Below are 22,698 nucleotides of genomic sequence, written 5' to 3'. Positions count from 1 at the left end.
CAGGCAAATGTAATAAAGACTTTACAATGTACCGGCATTGGTTCAAGTTAACTTGTGAGGACTATGCGGCAAAACTAAATCTAATAACAGCCTCTTCATCGCTTTGTGCTTCGGCCATGGTTGGAGGTCTTTGTGTGTTTCTGGAGCTCATACACCTCAACACAATAAGAACTCAAACCTCAAAACGTGAAGAAACACATGGATTTGGATTTTCATTCAGACCAGAACAAACGCAAGTCATGAAGCACACACACACGACGAAAAACAATCAGCGAGAAGACCTTTTTGGCATCATCTAGATCAACTCCATTTCCTGTGAATGTGATTATAGGAGCCAGTAGCCTGCAGTCTGACAGCTTTCCTTGTGTTGACTTACACGTCCATTAGCGGTGAAACACCCGTAATGACACTCCACTCAGTAATAGGCCCGGCCATGCACTCCCTATTCGTGTCACACTACATGGAAAAGTCCATTCATGGTGGTAGTTGTTTATGTTTCACCCCAAAGGACAGAAAATAAGTTGGATTCAATGGTGAATTCAATCATTATTGAACAATAATGTGGATATTATATTCCGTTGGAAGGACATTTCTTGACAGCAAAGCAAAGTCTTGTTTCTGTTAACCTCCCAGACAACAGAGACTTGGGGGTTTGTCCTGACCTGCTACGGCTCCCGCTACACCACTACACAGATTGTGTTTAACCTGTTTGTCCCTCCCGGGAGCTGATGAATCATAAAGTGTTTCCAAAGCCAGAGTGTTCCCGTCTTCTAGGAAAGCAGCATTACAAGTCTGGGTGGGACGTCCGTGGTTGATTGGCAATTCCGTCAGGGCAGGAATGTAGACGGTGTTGCTTCACTGTCCGACCTGCGTGTTGTCAGAGGAACGTCTTTGTGTTGTTTTTTTTGTGACGCATTACACAACCCCGCCCCTCCTCACACGACACGCACATCAAATTGATATTTTCTTGTGGTGTGTTTAGCTGTGGTCCACTTAGTGCTCCTTGATATCACACTGTTGAAGACGTCTCAAATCCCCACTTCACCAAACAATACAGACCTGTCATTTGAGGATGACCCCCAACAACGGGTTTAAGTACCCTTATTACCACCCGGAATGCTTAGGAAACAGGTCTAGCCTACACTTTTGACGTTTTACAAAAACAGATTCATGTTTTTCCCCGAAGGGTTATGGTTCCTGACCTTGTGACAACAAAACAACCCAAAACAACCCCTAAAACGGCCCGGATGACCGTCGTGCTGCACACCGCTATTTCCCAATGCTAGGCTGCCAAATTCCAAGCCTGCATGTCACCTTATTTTGGTTTTCCACAACAGTTTGGTCGGGAAGTGTGCACCAGAAAGGGCAAGGCCAAGACAAAGCAGCAAAGCACAGAGTCCCATGAGCTTCTGGGTCTGCTATCTTAATCACAGATGCTGGAGTCATCAGAAATGCAGTTCTTGCATTTCTGGGCCATCGTTGATACTTTGAGGTCGATGACCTCCTTACCTGAGGGCGGTGATTTCTCACAAACCTGGGAAACGTCTTTTTTGCAATTTTGGAATTCCCATCTAAATCTTTTCATTGTGAACAAGCGCTAGCTTGTACAAGCTAGCACATAAACAGGTTATCTATTAGGTCATTAGGTTGTATTCTTCTTCTGTGTCGAATAGCCACCGTGGGTCTCTATACATTGCAGACAAGTAGTTCAACTTCTGGATACGCCTGTACTGTAGAGAACCATGGCATGCCCACAGAGACACAAGTCGATTTCGAGTCAAAATCTCACTAAGGTCTCCCCTGAATGATCTCATCTTAGTCTCAGTTAAGGTGTCCTGAGCCTGGTTTTCAAACTCTTTTTTAAAATAAACCAAAGCACAGCACAGCCCAGAAGGTATACAGTGCAGAAACTCACTGAGTGAAACACACTGAGAGAGCATGATGTTTGCATAAGCATGGCAAGTAAGTCAGTGATAATGTACTGTCCAAATGCTCTTCTCCTTTGTAATACTCCTTTAGATGTACTCTGTTAGATGATGTGCTTGGCTATTCCGCCATCCATTAATACGTGTCAGTGTTTCTTCAACATCCTGCTTTCAACGTCAAACCTGTCACCGGTGAACCTTTCTGTTGCATAAATCTTTCATAGGCTGTCGTTTCAGGGTGCTGTGCCATGTACGTGAGACACCCTGCCTTAAATTCAGCCAGCCCTCTCTACGGGGCATTTGGCAGCACTAGCAAATGCAGCGTAGGAGTGGGCTACTTTGACTGCTGTGATTGCCATCAGAAAATAATGGATGGATGGGCTCATCCACCCAAATCGCATCAGGCATTCTTATGAGAGCTGTGGATGGCCCAACAAGCTATTCTTCAGAATGACTCAATTACTTTGTTTTTTTTGAGCCTCTACTGAAAAGGTGGCGATTGACAATCGTGGGATTATTCAGTGTAGTTGTAAGAAAGCAATCAGGGACAGGCTCTGACAAGCAACTTGCTGAGCGGGAATTCTGGCAAAGTGGAAGGAAGTGAATCTCCTGCCAAGCTAAAGGTCACTGCTTGTCTTAACGGCGTGTAACAAAATAAGGTCGATTTTTATCTGCCCACCATCTGTACTTAGTCATGTATTCTATTATAGTTGACACCTTCTTGAGAGCTGATGGATTTATAATGCCGTGTGTGGATAGCAGACCATTTTCTGTCTCCACCGAAGGCTCTGATAAAGTACTTTCTTGGTCAGCACTGCTACTCAACGATACCGATGGCAAAGTTTCCTCATCATGAAAACCATTTTGCACAAGGTTTTCGAGTGTCTCCAGAGGTTTACAGTCGGATTGTAGTAATAGCCTAAATGTTGCTTCTTCTTAATGGCTTCATCACATTGCTGTAAAGCGATCCAATTTTCTGATCTTATTCGACGGTTCTGGCTTAGTGAAGTGAACAATAAATGCCTCCATTTGCTTCCACTCCAGATCACTAATGGTCACTTTGTGGCCATTAGTGATGTTTATCTTGAGGCTGATTTGTGAGACTACTCTGGGGCCATTCCATTGCAACACTAAACACTCAATTAGATTTTATGTCATCATCAATAGTCATCTACAAAGTAAGAAGAGACTAGTAGAGACAGAAATGGTTACATCACAAATGTTAGGCTAAAATAAAGATTTGAGTCAGGATCACTTGCTATATCATTCTAAACCACAGTCCACAGTCTACCTCATATATTTTTTGATATACTATACCCACCAAAATGATTTTTGCTTCCTGTCATTCCCAACCACTAGGGCCATTGCTGCACTCCCTTTTACTGCGCTGTAATACCTTAGGTTAGCAGAAACACAGTGGCGGTGGTGTAGCTCTGCTGGGCTCCAGGATGAGTCTTCCAGATGTCACCCTAATGGACCTCAGCACCGACCAGAGGGGGAAACCCTGGCGTTGTACATCACCGCGGGGGGAAGGCAGAGACGTGTTCCTCTCCCCATTACTCCTTCCGCGGTGCGTTCCTGGAAAGACGAGTTCCATCACGGTGGACACTTAAACTGGCTGCCGCTTTTTCTTTCTCTTCAGAATAACCTACAGGTCGCCGTGCTTCCCTCTTGATAAGGGCCAACGTCTGCATGTTAATACTCTCTCAGATCCATAAACTACTGGCACACACCTGCCGATCGGTCTGTCATCCGTCGAGGGGTGAAAGGTCGCTGTTGGATTCAGTTTAGCAGAGAGGGTTGGCATGCTTCGAATTGCTGCCGTCATTCACTTCCCCTCAGTGGGCAGCTCAGAGAAGCATATCCTTTACATATGTTATTCTCATTCATTTGGGTTCCAGATTGAATGTCACTGCAGCTTATAGTCTCTGACAACATTAACCTTTACAACCTAATGAAAGGCAGCAGTCTGGATAAGTCCTTCCCCTGGTCTCTCTCTGGCTCTCTCTCTCTCATGTGTGTGTAGATGATGGCTGGTTCAAGCAGCCTCACCTGGCCCCCCAAGTACACATCGGTTATATAGCGCAATTAAACTGCACAGGTTAACCCCGTGTGTGGCAGTCACCTAGGTTGTGTGTAGTAGCCCTGACATTACGACAATTGTCTTTGCAATAAACTACCAAAGCATGCTGAATAGGAAAGGTTCATGCAAATAAGTTTCAGGCCCAACTGCACACTGAAATTACAATGTTTAAAATTAAGAGCTTGAGACAATGAAAACCGGATCAATTATACAAATCTTCTTTATTACGGGAAGATCCTTTAAACAATTAAATTCATGCTTTAACCTTCAGTGAAGTTCCTTAAAACCTTTTAATTATTAATTGACGCTGAATAGGAAAGGTTCATGCAAATAAGTTTCAGGCCCAATTGCACACTGAAATTACAATGTTTAAAAATAAGAGCTTGAGACAATGAAAACCGGATAAATTATACAAATCTTCTTTATTATGTAAAGATCCTTTAAACAATTGAATTCATGCTTTAACCTTCAGTGAAGTTCCTTAAAACCTTTTAATTATTAATTGAAATGGGTAATTGTTGAAACTCCCTTGAGATTCCCACAATGTCAATTGTGGCAGAAATTGTTAAAGTGTTAAACCCCAAAGAAAAAAAGATTGGAAGAAACTGAAAAAAAAAGCTTAATTAGATTTTTAAATCGGATTGAATCAGACATTAAAGATTAAGATTTGGGTAAAGTAAAACAGTTGCCACTTTCAGGAGTGCGAACAGAGACCAGTAGAAATATGGGTCAATTTTCCAGATTTTTTTTCCAGTTGTTGAAGGATATGGAAAAGGGGTTAGACAATGGAGGATAGAAAATGTATATAAGAAATACATAGTGTTTCAACGTGATTCAAAAGTCAACTGTATGTGATGAATAAAGATGTTTGCCTCTGAGTGGCATTTACATTTACATTAAGGACATTTAGCAGACGCTTTTATCCAAAGTGACTTAAAATAAGTACATTTGTCAGATGAAAGAGAAACCAATAATACTCAGAAACCAATAATAAGCTGTCGGTACAGTAAGGATGCTGGCATTTTGGCATGGCTGCATTCCAAACCTGTTGACTCTACCAGCAGCCCACCGGTACCAGCCTGCAGTCTGTAGTCTTCCCATTCCCAGCAGTATTGTGCGAGCAAGTGGAACAGCTCCACCATACGTGCCGCTGCGTAGGTGGTGGTTCTATTCTTAGCAGGCCAGCGCATGTGATGACACAAGTGTTGAGAAGCATTAGAGGCTCTCGTAGCATCATGTTTTGTCTATGGTGTCAACACTAAAGGCATATATATACAACTATTGCATAGCAAGTGATTTTAAAATAAATGTGAAAAGGTTTAGTGATTTTTTTAATTTTATATTTCGTAAAAGCTCAAGGAACTAATCATTGATTTTTTTTCACTGATTTTTTTTTCCTTTTAAATTATTTACTAAGGGTTAGGTTTTTTTAATGGTGGCAGCTGTACACTTTTGCCTTTGAGGATGAAAACAATCCAATTAATGATTTATTGCATCAAGGGGCAATAAATCCACGCTGCATTTAATTTCTTTGTAAAAAAAAAAAATCCCTCTTTTGGTACATTTTGTTGTTTGGTCTGTGGTCTGTGGCCGGACGTTGCTTGCTCGTACAAAAACAACCTCAGTTCAGCCATAATACTGTGAAAGGCAAGGCTTGCCCTCAGCGGTCCACCCACTTGAAATGCATTGTGACCCCTAAGTACATAGCAGGGTTCAAAGAGGTGTCTGAACGACCCTGATTTTGGCAAAAACATGTTCCGAGGCGGACTATATGAAATATGGCACAAACAAAAACTGCATTTGAAAAAGCAACATCCGCCTGGGACAACCATTAATTCTGAAACTGCTTTATTTCCGTTCCATCTTTATAGCCGGTAATCCACCACGTTTTCTGTGATTTGGTTGCAGCCGGAGCCGTTTATAGTGCAGTCCGAGGGTTCACACACATTCCTGTGTTAACAGTAAACATTCCCTCTGGATTAATTACCTGCTGCTTGGCCCAGCTCTGCGGGCCGCCTGCCCAACTCGGGATCATAGGAGGCGAAAGAAAAGGTGATCTGGGATCAGCCACTCCTACTATGATACTTGCAGAGCATCTTGGGTGTAGGTGGTGCAGAGTCTGGACCAGAAACCAAAAGCATTTCTGTCCGTTTCCTGTTTCTGTGAAGGGATATTGTACCAAAGAAGAACTCCTCCTTAAGTGTTAAGATGGGGCTTTCGGAAGAGGATTTCAGGAGGATTTTAATTTATTATAGTATTATGGCAAGTCTACATGGTGTTTATTTGAAACCTTTACAGACACTTTGCCTCAATTAGTCTCCAGGCATGTTTTTAGTTTTTCTCACCGTCAACCGTAAACATTTCCTTGTTACGATGAAGCCAGAGATAGTGAAACCCACATTTTCAGCCACATTTGAAAGAAAAGATCAGAAAGTCTGATCTTTGAGACAAACAAAAAAGGTAGAAGGATTTGTTTTTACACCATTTCCGTCCAAATTTCCATGCATCGTGGAAGAATGTGTTTGTGCTATTCCCCTCAATTTAGATAGCAGATTCTTTTACAAGCAAATGGTGCCGGATGTGGTTGGGTTAGAGTTCACCTGGTGGGAGGCAGCCCACGTTTCTGGCACTGCTTGCTCGCGCTTCGGGTATGAGGAACTGATTGGCACACACTTCACTAATTTCAGGAACGCCCGATCCTCCCACTCGCCTGATGGAGGTGAAGTCACATACCACCACCCACTCATCCCCTGCTTCACTACCCTGGAGTGGGGGGATTTAATAGCCCTCAAGCCATTAAGCTGTAGGTCTATACTTATTCAGTCAAAGCGTGTTTCAGGAGACAAAAGTAAAGTGTTTTGTTTCGCTGTTCCCTTTATTTATTTATTCATCTATGTATTTATTTGGTCATTTATGCATTTCGTTTTTTTTAAATATAAAAACAATATCCACATATAAAACCAAGTCACATTTACAATACATATTCACTGGTATACGGTACTTGTTTCTAGGATAACAGTTGTGTACAAGTTTGGGATTGGTTTATAGACAGGTCTTCTCCTGCTCTAGCTCCACTGAATGATTTATAGCCATTTTCACATCTGTCCCTCAAACTCACCCCTTCATTCACTGAAGATCTCCTCAATTATTAATTTCATTAAAGGTCCTTCTATCGTGGAAAAAAAAAAATTCATCACCTATCTTCAATGAGGAATTCTTTTTTTATTGAACAGATTGACAGATTTAAGGACAAGTATTCTTTCTTCTGGATTTTTTTGTTGCATTTCCTTAGTCACACTTGAACTTTTGGATTTAATTCAGATTTGAGTATCCAGCCTTGCATTTTTGTCTTCATGTGCTTCAGTATTTCAAACTCGGTGCTGCATAAGATATGAATTTGCCTAAAATAAAATAATGAAATATGCCATTAGGCCTGGCAGCCATTTGTTCATCTAATGAGTTTGTAAAAGAACAAAGCAATGAGAAGAGGATATAGGAGATTGCATACATAATAGAAAAATGGGTTTTAAATTTGAATAAACTGTTTTAATCTCATGCCCTTCTTCTCCAAGGCCAACGGCTGCTCGTTCGGAACCCAGTTTTTTTCCCAGACAACCTTCACAACCTATTCACCACTATGGCCAATCAATAATTCATATTGCCAATTCATTTTATGATCCCCTTATTAGCAGCTCTGTTCACCTAAGGCCGAGGCTGCCAAAGAAATTACAATAATGAATAAAAGATACGGTGGGCCGAGCGCTGGACGTATAGCACCCCCCGACTCTGGCTCGGGGGGCCCTGATGACTCCAGGGCCGGCTCTCTGCCACACGCTTAATGGCAGATTAAAGCGTCCCGACCCAAAGACCGGCGCGTCTTTGGGTCTGATCCCATCCATCCAAGCCTGAGGGGGTGTTTGGGTTTCCTGGAAATGAGGTCAGGGGGGACATGGGAAGTGTATGGGGGGGGGGGGGGGGGGGGGGCAGAGCATCCGTCTGGGAAGATGAAGAACGAGAGTACCTTGAACCAGAGTGACTATTGATCTTCTCCGTCACACTGGTGTTACAAGAGCATGATTTACATCATTGGACATGGGGTGGGGGGGGGGGCTATGAGGTACATCTGATGGCTGATAAGAGCCCTTCCTTCTTTAAATATTGATTATTAAACTTGTGGCGGCCGCTGCTGCGACACCACGTCCCGGCGCTATTTTGTCGCGTTGTGTTTCCCCGCTCCGCTCACCTCGCGGTCGGGCTTTAATTTTATGCCTCGGCGGTTATCGTCTTATCAGGTTCTCCGCCCTCCAGGATGTGTTTCCACCGGCGGCGACGGCGGTTATTGCGTTAGGATCTGTTTATTTTTAATTAGACGGCCCCCGTTGTAAGATGCCCAGGGGGAGAAGGGGGGAGGGGGGAGGGGGGGAGGAGGAGAGTAGAGGACTGGTGGGTGGCGGCTTTGGGAACATCCACTTGTGTGCAGTCATGTCGTCGTCTCCACGGCTGCCTGCTCCACCGCACGCAGGGCCGTCATGGGGCACTGGGGCCGTGTCACCCGTTCCGGTGGCCCCGCGCTGAACTGTAATTACTGTGAGTGGCCTTGCGGAAAAGCATTTTTCTCCCCGCCCCCCCCCGTCCGCCCCCCCCGTCCGCCCCCCCCCCCCCCCCCCTTTCTGCGCTTTTTGACACGGTGGTGACACCGACAAGTTTGTGCTGCGAGGCGGTCTCTCTCCTGTCCTTGAGGGAAGCGTTAAAGAAAATACACACTCTATGTACCTTGACAATGATCGGAAAAAAATGATATAGAATCTTGATTGAATAACATTGAATGGCAATATTTTTTGATGAATAGATGTAGTGTGATCGTTCTTTCAGATTATATAGATTTTGTAAATAGTGGCTCTTTAGGCATTTCATCAACGCTTTCCAACGAGCACTGTACGCGTTCATTTATAATTTGTTGACTGTTCGCATGTGAGATGGTTCGCCAGAGGACCGGACAACCATCTGGTTGTCCGTCTAAAGTCAAAGGTTGCGAGGCACGGCTGTCGTTCTGTCCCTGCCCCCCAGATCTCACTTCCTGTGTTATTTTTTTTGATTTGAGTTCAACAGGCGACTCGTTTCATTCATTGAAAATGTCAAAAACACGACGAGGAAGAAGTGCAGAAGAGCTGCTTTTTCCAAACAGGGACCGTATCGGAATATCTGAGCACAGAAGAAATGGAGGTTCTATAGGCACAACACAGCTCGGACTTGTACTGTGCAGGGCACCGCTGTCTTACCTGATGCATCTGGAATCCTTCTACAGTTAGAGTTTGCTTGCTATGTTGTGATAGATTAGCACTCGGCGGTCCACAGTGTGGTATAACTAGAGTGCTTTCTTTGGGAAGATTTGTTCAGTGTGTCAGGAGAGTTTTCAACAGTATATTTCCACGGGGCCGCTGTTCATGAAAAACAACTTGACAGACTGGGTTATCCTTTTCTTTTTTGTCTCCTTGGTCTGCTATTTCACTCCACTATTATGTGATTCCATTTTATGGAATTGCTCAGTACAGCTCACATTGTTACAGGGTGTCAACACGGCTATGCAGCCGAGTTGAACCTCCCGTTTGTATTATTGCGAGTGGATGACAGCTTGTCAATGTTAATATCTATGGACTAATATGCATAGAGCAGTTCCCTTACCACAGTTGCCACAGCGATTAATGAATGCCTCAGATTCACCCAATCGCACACAGACACAGACACAGACACACACACGCGCACGCGCACACAAATGTCAGCAATCATCAGCTCACAAGGTACTGGATACAATCAGCGAGCCCTTCGATAGCCAGCAGAACGGCTCTACCACCTCTACCTCTAGAGAACCGCTCAGCTTTGCTGTAACCAAACCACACTATGCAGTATGAGAGCTAGAGGCAGTATTACACTTCTGCATCGAATAGCTACCTTCGGGGTCTCTTCGTTTGTACTTGCATCTAGGTTTCTGCAGCCCCGACTTGTGTGCCACTTTCTGCTACGCCGGTGATGTGGAGACCCACGGCGCCCAAGTATAAACCCAGCTTTAGGCGTCCACAAACAAACTGATTTGGAATTTAAATCAGCTCATGAAAATCATTGCAACGTTGTTTCCTAGCCAACCCCCCCCCGGGGTACTGTACCCTGGAAGCAATGGTCACCGGGGTGATTAACCCGTGCAATTGGGTTCCTAGTGATATGGATTAGGGTTTCTTCAGAGTATTGATTTGCACCGACAGAGCCATCCGTCATTGAGCCTATCGGCCCAGCTCAGTCACTGATAACCTTTATTCTCTACTCTGTTTGTGGCAGGTTTAGGCACGTGACGTAACACAGCACTAAATTACACTGCCGTAGACCAGGAATCCACTATGGAAACCATGCTGTTTTGCCATTACTTTCATTTGGTTCATTTAAATTTAAGATAAGTAGAAATATTTTATGCATTTGTAATTTGGTTAGTGCTACAGCCCAGCAGCACTGGAGACTCTATCAGGATTGAAGGTTATTTTAAGTATTCTCTGTAGGGAAAACGTTGAAACTAATCCTTAGTTATACTCGTGAATTTGAATGAATGTTGTGCTCTGCCTTTTTATTAAAAAACAAATGCCATTTCCAGCACCTCATATCATTGTTTAATGTGGAATATACAAGAAATGGCTGAGGCCCTGGGGAAATGTGTTAACTATTCCTTTTGGGCAGAGTGTTGTCATGAACTGATAACAGCTCTTCATAAGCATGGTGTGTGTGTGAAGTAGTTGGAGCATTTCCATCTAGTGCACTTGCTGTGGTTCTCATCCAACAGAATACTTGTTTTAAGCAGAACTCAGTAGATTGTGTGTGTGTGACCATATAACTTTGATGACATAGCTGCATCTCCTTTGTCACATACCTATTAAATGCAGAATAAAAGCAAGAACTTTTGTAGGAAACACACACATAAAATAAATCAATATCGATGCTTCCAGGGCACCGTAGGAAGGTCACAGAAAATGCCTCGGCATTCAACCTGCAGTTTTCTATTTATTATGACTTGTTTTTATTTTTTGCACAGACTGTGCCGTCTCGTTCAGTATGATGGACAGGCCCTTTTTGGGAACTTGTTTGTCTAAGGGGAATAGATTGCATTGGTACTTGCTGTGCCCCCGTCTAGTGCAGAAAAAAGTTGTTCTGTGTCGGGCACAAACATGATGATGATGTCCATCGACATTTCTTTAAGGGGGGACAAAAGTCGCAGAGGAATCAGAATGGAAGAGAGAGTGTGGCCAATTAGCGGCTGGCCATTTGGATTTTCCGTGAGCCTGGCGGTGGTGAGATGGACAGCAGAGTAGAGCGTTAGACAAGCTGCCTGATTGCTTTCTTTAGTCCGACACACATTTAGACTGACAGGAGAGAGACGCGATGTGTGAATGTGTCTCTAATGAGCCGTTCACAAAACACGGTGAAATGAAAATACACAGAAATCTGTCAGCTTAAAGCGTCTCAACCAGGTTGATCGATCCGGTACAGAACAATAGCAGCCCATAATCACAGTAATAGTCACAAAAAAGGGCTTCATTTTACCACCCCCCCCCCCGCTAAGCCTAAACCTCCTTAAGGGAAACGACTGTTCCCCAAAAATTGTTTTTTTTGGGGGAACAGAGAGCTTAAGAAAGGAGCAGAGGACAAACTCCTCCAGGGAGGGTGGGGAGTGCAATGGGTAGCAATGAGCTGACATTTAGTGGTAACGTGAAATTAAGCAAAAAATAACGAACCAAGAATAGGAGGTCCATCTCACGGGGGGTACGTGGAATATTTCTGCGTGGATCAATTTTTACTTCAATAACAACGCAGCTTTATAATGTTATTCTGATGCCGCTCCTCATGAAAGAGGTGCTGAATGTCAATGAGACCAACCTGGTTTAAATAAAAAAAAAATACAGCTTCACACCTGAGAGGTATCGGAGAGAATTCAATCCTTTTTTTTCCTGTTTATTTTGACTGCATTCATTTCGTTGGCTCTCTCTTGTATTTTCTTTCTTTCTTCATCCTCGCTGCATCCGTGTTAAATGTTTAATGACCTCGGGCCCCTGGGGATCATTGACTTCTGGGATGACGGAGGAGGAGGAGACGCACACGAGGCGGTCGATAACTGCAGGAACACAAGGACCGCCGACGGCCGCGCGGACCCCCGGACAAACGCTGTCAACAGCCGCGGGCCCCCTTTATAATATCTTCCTTTCGTTGTTCCTTTCCACCAAAGCAGCGATGCCTGAGCGAGTGTCTGCTGCTTTCGGAAGGAGCTCTGCACAGGCAGCCGTGCAGAGCGCTGTGTGTGTGGTGTGGCGGGCTGCCAGTATGCTCCTATCGACTTGATAAACTTGAAAGATGTGTGAAAATGATGAGAAGAAAATACTGCCCCCCCCCCCCCCTTGAAAACCAATAACTCGCCAAATAAGTCCCAAGTCCAAGAACTCCAACGTGTCGTTTATTCTCCCTCCAGAAGTGTAGCAATGCTTCATTCGTGCAATATGCAAAGTAACGTTACATTTCCATTTAACTACCGTCCTTATTCAAAATCATTTGGCCTTCCACAAAAATAATTAGGTTCATTTATAATGAAAAAGAAAAAGACAGCCACCTGCAGAGTCCATTCAAAACAGTCTGTCTCTCTCTCTCTCTTTCTCTCTCTCTCTCTCTCTCTCTCTCTCGCTCTCTCTCAGACTTGAGCTTTTTGATGTATTGGGAGCCTGGGGCCCCTCACTGCGGGGGCTCCTCATTACCCTTGTGGCTGACTGCTGGGGGGTCAGCGACGTGTTGGCCCCGTAACCCCCCCTCCTGCTTATGCTGCTGGACAGAATAGTGCTGGGTGTGTGTGTGTGTGTGTGTGTGTGTGTGTGTGTGTGTGTGTGTGTTAGTGTGCGTGTTTAATGTGTGTGTGATGTTCTCAGTGCATAAGCCCTGCTTACCGACCGTTCCTCCCGGAGTGCTCAGTGGGTGCTTGTGCACATAAGGTTAATGTCTAAACGTGTGTGTGTGTGTGTGAGAATGTGCGTGCGCAAGTTATGACTCACCACGGTATGATATTAATATATATAGGACAACACCCTCCCTCAGCTTGCTTTGCGTTTCAAATCCAGGCATGTAGAACACAGACACGTTTAAGCTCACAGCTTTCCTGTCCACCGCCGTCCTTTGAGGCGTTCTGTTTGGACGCCTTCAACAGCATCCAAAGCGTTAAGGATTTACTCAACTTTCTCAAAAAAAGACACGTCTCTCCCTATCTTCAAGACCTCATATCTCATAAAATGTTGTATTTACTTTTTAAGGTTTAAGGTTAAGTAAACCCCCCCTTTCAGTTGGAAAAAGTTTCGGGTCTCACTCTGGGTGAACATTTCTGTGAGATTTCTGTTGTCCAACAGGGGAATTGTCTAATATAGCGGAAGTCTACTACTGTGGTCTAGTTCCGCTCTTCCAGAGAGTGGTAATACTCTATCCACTGCGTACCCTAGCTCGAGGAGGTGTGACGTGGGTTTTGACAACGCCCCTCGCCCCTGCTCCTGTTTGTTTTTTCTAAAACCTTTACGAAAGTCACATCTGCTCCGACATCACATTTCGTTTAACATGCTAAAAACGGGTTTACTTATCCCTTTAATGCGGGCATGTCTGCGTGTACGTGTGACATTGCGTGGGACGCCATTGGGCAATAAACAGGGCACAATCCATCCTTCGCTCTTCTACACCTGCACCGCCTCGTACCCCTATCTGTCCTCTGGAGATGCAGACGGGGCCGGCGTTGAAGCTGCTTTCCCCCCCTCCCCCCCCCCCCCGGGCGGTCCTCCCCTTATCAAGTCATCCATATTGTGGCCGCGCACCACTGCACTGCACCGGGCTTCAGGGGTGGTGGAGGTCTCATCGTTATCAACGATGAGAACCGGAGGGGCCAGAAGAAGTCAATATGTATACATAATGAATCCCACCTGAGTCAGGCGGGAAACGGCTATCTTTTTTCTGAGCGGAGGGGCAACCTCAGAGATTATCTCGGTGTGCTCCAGCCACGGCACTGGGTGTGAAAGTGTTGGTGCTTTGACCTCGCGCATAAGTTGGGATCCAGCCGGCCTACCTTGCTACAGCAGAACTCTTGAGAGATAATTTCATGTATTTTAGTCACAAACTAATCACAGACTGTATGGAAACAAAGGAAGAATATGCACTGAATGATCTGCTTATCACGGCAACTATCTTAAAAAAAATTGCGAAAATCAAGAATAAACCCACATAAATAACCGTTGCTCCAGCTCCAAACCACTAGAGGTCGCTACTGGCAGACCATACATAGTGCAGCTTTAATGCGGGGTAACAAGGCATATGCACAAGAACATAAATGTTTATATGCCATCTATTTATCTCCATGCTGCTATTCTGCACTTTTTTTTATTGCTATTACTATATTGCACCTTTTATTATTGCCCGTCAAAATGAACTACACTCTGGCCCACTGTGAATATTCTATATAATGTCTATGCCTACTGTCTGTCTGTATATGTTGTGTTTATTTGTTGTTGTCATCTTTGTGCACTATTATGCTATATGTTGTGTGTTCAAAATATTACTTGCACATTTGGAGCATGGGGAAATGCGATTTGGATCCTCTGTGTAATACCTTGTTGCATGGGTCTGATTGACAATAAAGTTCCCTTTGACTGTGACATTGACATTGTGAAACTGTGTGCCTCCACAGGCGAGCGGCCCGGAGCCATGACTCCAATGGACTACAAGTACAGCCTGCTGACCGCCGCCCCGCCCGACGACTACGGCCAGGGGCCCGTGCTGCTGCTGCACACGGACACGGCTCCCGGGGGCCTCTTCGCCGTCCTGGAGGTGCGGCGCGGGGACGTGGTGGCGTGGCACCGCAGCGCGCTGGGCTTCCTCAACAGGCTGAAGGTGTGCAGCTTCATGTGCTTCCTGACCGTCACCTTCCTGGTCACCGCCTCCTACATGCTGCTGGCCGACAGGAAGGGCCTCCTGCTCACCCCGCCGCCGTACCGCTTCGGCGTCCCGGTCAGCCCGGTCAGCCCGGTCAGCCCAGCGCCCGGGGACTTCAACCTGTCCACCACCAGGGACCTGGCCCACGTCCGGCTGGTGGTGAAGTCCATCGTGGCACGGGTGGAGTTCCAGAGCAGCCGGCGACTCCCCGAGCGCAAGGCCCTGGTCAGCAGCGAGCCGCACGTGAGTGAAACGAGAAGCGACGCTGTACGTTAGGAACGGTGCATCGCCAGGGAGCTCACTTTACCAATGTTTACGGAAGCGAATTAGGGTGAAAAAGTATTGTAGTTGTGTTAGATGTGATTGTAGTTGTGTTGACTTTATGAAGAATGGGTGAAAAAATGTTTACTCAAAATGTGTGAATGTGTACGGTAATTGATTTAAATTGCAGTTACACATCACAGGTTTTCAGTTACAAATCAGGTTTGCAGTTAAACAATCTATCTGTTGGTTGAAAATGTTTTCAGACGGGGGAAAAAAAAAAAAAGTTGAATGTGTGAATAACAAGTTTACAGCTACAAAGTACAAACCAAACCTACCGGAACAAACTTTTGTCCCCAATTTGACGCTTCGCTACGAATCTAATCGATGAGTACAAAGTTTACAAGTTTGTGGCTGCAACCAAACTTAACGTTGTGGAAAATTCAAAAGCAAAAATCCAGAGCATCAAGACTTATTTCACGGCAAGTTTGGTTAACCACCCAAAGTTTTTTATCTGAAGATAAACGTGCTCTCAACGTTAAATAGATGGGTGTGGGTGGGATGTGATTTAAGATAGCGCCATCATTGTGTATGAGAATTGTAATGACCACAGATGTATATGAAATGCACCACAAACAGTGACGTGATAGATATGGGTCCCGCGAATATTAACCCTCTCTCGAATTTGGACAAAAACATCAGTGATCTAATTCACTGTCTGAAGAGTCCAGGATCATCACTGCATCCTCAGAGTCAACTTCTGGGTCTGGGTAAAGACTGTTTGGTTAGTTTACAAGTTGAAAGGAAAGGTACGGTTATAGTGAAAGGCAGACAGTCAAACATTTCCAGGCAACCTAAAAGTGAATCTCTATATCACCTCAAGGCAGTACTCCACTTTGTATGCCCAAATGTCCAATTTGCCAAAGCTGATATCGAGTGTGGTTGTGCTGTCTTCTGAGGATGATCAATCAATGCTTCAAATGTTTTGAGAGATGCTTGGTGACATGGTAGCAAGAGGTAGTGAATACAAAGGAGGTGCAATGTGAGATGTCAAGGTTACCATCTTAATCAAGTATGTGAAGACAGCTCTCAAACGTCACGTCAAAATGCCCTTAATATATCTAGCTAATGCTACACTGGTATATAGCTTTTACCAGGAAATCCTCTTTTATATTACTTTCAAATCCTTTCTTCCTCAGCTGTATTGCAGTCTGCGATTCTTCATGTGGAAATAAATAATTTCAAGGGCTACTCAAACATCACAGTAGACCACAATAATGAATGTTTAAACGGGCCAGGGTATTCTAGTTCAGTGAACTGCTAACGCACTACAAATTCCCTAACGTTACGTGACGTGCACAGGGGGACTCAGGTGGAACTATGTTGCTAATCTCTGCAAGACATCAACTAAATAGCTAACCTCTATAATTCATCACGTTCATTGTTAAAGCCAAATAACGCTGACTAATGCTAATCTAGCCATTTTTCTTGAAATCATCACATGGAAGCACGTTCCCTTCATAGCTAGCTCAACTTTATTCACAAGATTAGTTCAAAACAAACAGGCAGCCACTCCGCTACTAACGTTAGTGTGGTCTGTGTGTGGCTGATCAGGCCTGACTCTGGGCTGGGTGAGGATACACCCATGTGGTGCATGGAGCAATCGCTGCAGACAGGTTAAAACAGCCATCACAACACACACACACGAGATCTGACAGAGCAGCATGGAACAGCGACTCTGCACACGATATTGCTCAAACTCTACAATATTACTCAACATCAACTGGTCCAGGTCTAAGGAGCCCAGTAAAGCCACCTAGGTTGCATGCAGCACAGGAAACTGTGCTGCTTGCTTGTTCCGGGACTGGAACTGGAAGTTAATGCATGCACAATGCAAAAGTAACACACAGCATTGAGGTGGCAAGCAAAAGCCACGGAGAAGATAATTAAAGGCGGGGCCGAAAGAATTGGGGAAAAAAAAGGAATCAGGCATTAGAGACCCAGGCCCCCCAATAGAAATGGACTCTCGCCTCCAAGCCTGGAAGGGCGACTCAGATCAATACGCCAACCTACAGCTCGTCTTTGCCAGCTTCAGTCGAGCTGCACTCTTTCGCAATCATCCGTTCGTTGCCTTTTCTATTTTCATTAATGCAAGAGATACAATTAGGCCACGGAGGCGAATTGCCCTCTGAACCGAGTCCACGGCAGAATCCTCTGGACTGTTCCTACATTCAGAGCCCTGATGCTTGTCGCTTGTGGATCCATCGTCACCCCAAGCGGTGGTTTAGTGAGAGTGTGCCGAGTCCGATGTGCAACACCTTATTTCTTATTGAACACACAAATGCAAAGGCGGCTGGCTCTGGCTGTGGCTGTGGGGGACAATCAATACCACGTGCCTGCAAGGGTGCTGTTGCAATCGTCTTCCTACTCGTGCCGTGTCTGGTTGTCAGCCCGTGAGTCATCGTCTACTGCGATGCCATTGCGGTGTTGAATCAACTGGAGAATGTGAGGGAAATGTGAATGTGGGCTGTGACATCGGCATGTAGCCTTAACCACAGACGATTGAGACATGACTAAGCTGTGTGTGTGTGTGTGTGTGTGTGTGTGTGTGTGTGTGTGTGTGTGTGTGTGTGTGTGTGTGTGTGTGTGTGTGTGTGTCCTCCCCCCCAGTGAGTCAATACATCTGGATCTAAATAGGGATTTATTGGGGTTGTCCGTTCTAAAGCAGTATTCATGAGACTGCCTCCTCAGGGTCAAGCCTTTGGTCTGGGAAACCCAAAGAGCTGACTCTACAACTCTGCGTGGGGTTAATGGTCCGTTTTGATTTGTCTTTCGCAGATGTTTTCCGTTATCCCACGCAAGTTCCTGCCGGGCCTCAAGAACCCGTGCTGGTACGAGGAATACACAGGGAACATCACAACGGACCCTTACGGGAACAACAAGTACGAGTTCTCAAAGCGCTTCCGCACGCTGCTCAAGTTCCTGAGGAACTCTTTTCGGGAACACTTGTCCCACTGGGACGGCAAATTGTACCGCACGCGCTGCCTGCCGTACTTCTACATCATCGGGCAGCCCAAGTGCGGCACCACGGACCTGTACGACCGCCTGAAGATGCACCCCGACGTCCGGTTCGGCATCAGCAAGGAGCCGCACTGGTGGACGCGCAAACGGTTCGGTGAGTGTCGGGAACGTCCGCAGGTAACAGTGGGGACAGGCTTACCGATCGATGGTCTGTAAGGTACCTACCTCGGCAAAGGGGTGTGGCTTCAGTAGCCCCGGGTCACCGCCCCCTTTGCCCTCATTGGCTGACTTAAGTGCCCTATGGCCTGAGAAAATGTAACTATCGTTTTATTGTCCAACGCTTTACTACTGCGTATGCTGTTTTTGTCTTTAGGAATGTTTTAAAATATATGGGATCAAACTGAAGGTTTATTTGTGCGAGCCACTGCCCCTCACAACGTCTGGTCAGGGTAACAGAACAATATGTGAAGAAGCGAAGCTGATATTTTGAAAATGGGTTTGAAATATACGTATCGAATCGTTGCGTTTGACCCGTTTGTGACAGATCAAATGGTTTCGTTCTGCCTCAAAGATAAGGTTCTCTCACCAGGGCAGGTTCTCTCATTTTATCTACAAAGTTATTGTTCTCTTGCTGACGACTCAAAACACGATAAAGAAGTTACATCAACATTTTACAGATATTAGTGATCACCATGAAATCATATTGTGTTTAAGAGCTATAATAACTAGACTTTGTTAGCAATGTGTTAGAAATGGCATATTTCTAACACAGAAATGCTGGACAGCTATCCATCAGCTACTAGTGATTGAAATGCTCTGTGAGAACTATCTATTTTGAGCTATTTTGACCGATCATTTAGGCAGGGCATCTGTTCACTGATTGACTCTTTGAATCCATCTGGCCTGTCTATCACAGGTGCGTGAATGCAACACTTCTCATTGGCTGAGAAACGCGTAGAGGGAGGGAACAGAGATGGAGGGGACGTCTTTTTGGTCGCTTTAGTTTCAAAATCAGTCATCTCTTCTTCCGCTCTTTTCTGCTCCCACACGTTAACGCGAGGAATCAAAATAACACATCATATAAAATAAGCGTTCATTGGGCCATTCGTCATCCACTGCGTTGAATTGAATATATATAAAGAAGATGGATCAACAGCAAAGAGGCTTTGCTTTTTTTACGCTAATGGGTATTTATTTGCTGAGATGAATAGCGCCTCCATTATCCATTTTGAGTGCTGATCTTCTTTGCGTTGTTTCCACCACCCAGAGTACGTCAATAGAGCCCCCCTGGTGAGGTCGGCTCCCGCTTTGGCACTCAGGAAGTTTGGCCACGTGTGGTGACGGCGCTCATTAGCGCACTATACATTGGCTGGGCGCGCGTGGAGGGACACGGCTCCAGCTACAGTATTTTTTACCGTTTTATCGGTGCCACAGACAGTTGGTTGGAGCGCGGGTGAAAGCCTCTTAAAAAACCGGCAGATGTCAGGCCCTCTGTGCCCTTTGATGCCTTTCGGGCGTACGTTGAATCCCCCTGCCACGTTGACTCCACACATGTGCGTCGTGCACCCACGCACTGCCGTTTCCTGCTTGCGGTGGTCCCTTGCAATTGATGTGTCGTGACTCTCGCTGTATTTCAGCGTTCTAACTCAAAAAACGGATTTATGTAAATCGGTATGAAATCGATTTTTCGACAGAGCGGGTGATGAAAAGGATGCACTGGCGGTTTTAATGGACATGGCGCACGTTCTGCTGAGAGGATCCGTCCATCTTGCGAGGCCGTGAAAAGATTGGGCTTGGGAGATGGGGCTGTTTGCGAACGGTTCTTTATTACCACCTGGAAATCACTGGCGTGTTTCAAGCGAGCGCTATCAGAGCGATTCAGCCGGCTGCCAATATCAACCCTCCCAAGTTGGCCTAATGGAGTTTAAACACGTGCTTATTTGTCAGTCGTCTAGCTCAGAGATAACCCCCCACAAAACTGCATGTGGAGCGCCACAACGCAGCTGCACGCACACACTTGGCGCTCGCACGCGCACACACACACACACACACACACACACACACACACTTAAACCAAGAGGTCCACACTCAGACATGCATGCACGCACAAAAGAAGGTCCACACTCACACTTAGCATGCAGGCCTGTGGAAACACAAACCAACGGTCCACACTGATTTACACTCAAACACGCACACACGCACCCACAAGCGCACACACAAAAACAAACTGGTCCACAATCACATGCACAGACGCACGCACATACACACTCACACACACACAAACAGGGCCACACTTTGGAAACACACACACACACACACACACACACACAATTACTGTGATAGCATGGCTTTACTCCCATGCCAAGCCAGCCTCCTTCTAGACTAGAGTGTGAATGTGCAGATGCTCACATGTTGCCTTCTCTCTGTGTGCAGCTGTGATGTTAAAAAGGGCGTTGGGTTCGGAGCACAGATGGTTCAGAGAGTCGAGCTCACGAGGACCTCGTTCCACGGGAGTCAGGGAGGATCTAGTTCCACAGATCAGAGCAGCTAGAAAACCAGCTCAAATCTGGGAAATCTTGGGTGTTTCTCTTCCTTTTATTATTCCTTTCCTTTCATATTTCTTTTTGGCCAATCAAGTTGCTGGAGGCAGGAATCAAGTTTGCCCTCATTAGCCTTTTTTTGAGCTGAAAGAATAGTCCTACCCAAAAATGGATTGAAATCAGTACCAATTAAATAATTCACTTTAGGTGGAATAAAAAGTCCCTCTCAAGTCATAGTAGTTAATAGCTCAAAGAAACACAAACTAGACATATCAAAAGGAAGGTCCGACAGTATGTCATGTTATTTGTTGTTCACTGATCTGTCAAACGTTGATCCATGAGTTGTTCGCCACACCCCGGATAATGGAAGTTCAGAGTGCCGACTAATGCATCTACTATCGATATCGATTGCTTTTCTAAGGGCTACTCTAATGTCTAGAAAGCAGAAAATCATACATAATGAATGTCTTAGAAGAACCTTCGGAGTCATCAACACCCAGGATTAGCATGGTTTGGGCATAACTAGAGTTAGTCAAGGGCATACATGTACATGTACGTGTATGTTTACATGATATAATATATGTGGTCAGTTTTTATCATTACCGAGGCATTTCTGGCAAGCAAGCATTTCTTGAAACTGCTCTTCAAATGGTTAATGTTGAGGTGAATAGATGCTGTTCTGATGGTCTCAATAATATCACTTATCAACACTTATCTGCTTTTATTATCATTCCTAAAGTTCATTCACAGTAGAAGCTCCGACAGGAATCAATAGCTAAAATCCCTTTGGTAAAAATGTGAGTGAACATTCCAACTCAAGTAAAAGTACTAGATATAAGACATTTTCAGAAGTAAGTTAAAGAGAAGAGTGTATTGATTCCAACCCTGATATAGAAATCAGCGTTACAATGAATGAAGTGAAGTAAAAATATCACAAATTGCTTTCGAATGTAGTAGAGTAAAAGTCCCCAAACGGCGAATAACTAAGGTTATTAACTTAAGTGAACATTCTCAAAATGGGACTCAAGTAAAGCACTCGTTAAATAGCACAGTGATTCCCTCCCCTTAAAACGACAACTCATGGGGTCAGTTCTGATTCGAATGTTGATGCGTCTGTACAGTCAACATAAGGAATGCAATCAAACTTATTTATTCAGAAAGTCCATTAGGTCTTCTATGAGAGATATAATAACCACAACATTAATATAGTCGGAGGAGGGGCGCCTCTGTTAATATACACTTCTCTCTCTCTCATGATCAAAAGTCTTCCAGACATTTTCTTGTTTAATTTCCCACGGCACTGCGTATATATTTACCTTATTACCTCACCGTGGGATTCTCGGGTATTTCTGCCAGACGTTTTTTTTTTTTAACCATCTTTCATATTGGAAAACCAAAATCATTATTATATTATTTTATCTTTAACCCCTGCCCAAACCCCGTGCAAGAGCAACCCAACCACAAAGAGAAACAAACAAATGCGTCGCAACAGTACAGGACGGCAACGCGCCCGGAGGCGTTGTGCACAGGGTGTTTCTGGAGAGGTGGATCGCGAAGGTTGTTTAGTGCGGCTCCATCAAAGCAGCGAGTGGAACTAATGGCCGTCTGAGCTCAGCCTCGTTACGCGGCGCAGAGAGGACGACCCGCGACGGACCGGAGACCCTCTGCCCACTGCCGCCTGGTCAGCTGTAATTAGACCGTAAGGTCGACCACCGCGTGGAGATAAACACATCCGTCCACAGCCGTTCAGCATGGGCAGCGCCCGCCTGCCACCGCCGCTCCTTAATTGGAAGATTAAATAAAAAAAATGGCATGGCCGCCGATCTGGGAGCGTTTTTGAACACTTTGTGAGTGTTTGTGAGCCTGTAATGTGAAAAAGCACAGC

At 45.1% G+C, this 22,698-nt stretch overlaps 1 protein-coding gene across 1 annotated transcript in view; it reads left to right on the top strand.

The window, feature by feature from the left end:
• The window catches only part of chst15b (carbohydrate (N-acetylgalactosamine 4-sulfate 6-O) sulfotransferase 15b), a 32,620-nt gene that overhangs the window by 2,116 nt on the left and 7,806 nt on the right, over positions 1-22,698 (top strand). The window contains exons 2-3 of the mRNA XM_084485295.1: positions 14,747-15,234; positions 18,091-18,427. Of these exons, the coding sequence (XP_084341421.1) occupies positions 14,764-15,234; positions 18,091-18,427 (808 nt within the window). The 5' untranslated portion in view covers positions 14,747-14,763. The remainder of the gene's footprint in view (positions 1-14,746; positions 15,235-18,090; positions 18,428-22,698) is intronic.

This window comes from Micromesistius poutassou, assembly GCF_964030765.1.
Source record: "Micromesistius poutassou genome assembly, chromosome: 21".
In the NCBI taxonomy this organism is placed as follows: Eukaryota; Metazoa; Chordata; class Actinopteri; order Gadiformes; family Gadidae; genus Micromesistius; species Micromesistius poutassou.
Note: the sequence above shows the minus strand (reverse complement) of the source record. Positions and strands in the feature narration are given on the sequence as shown.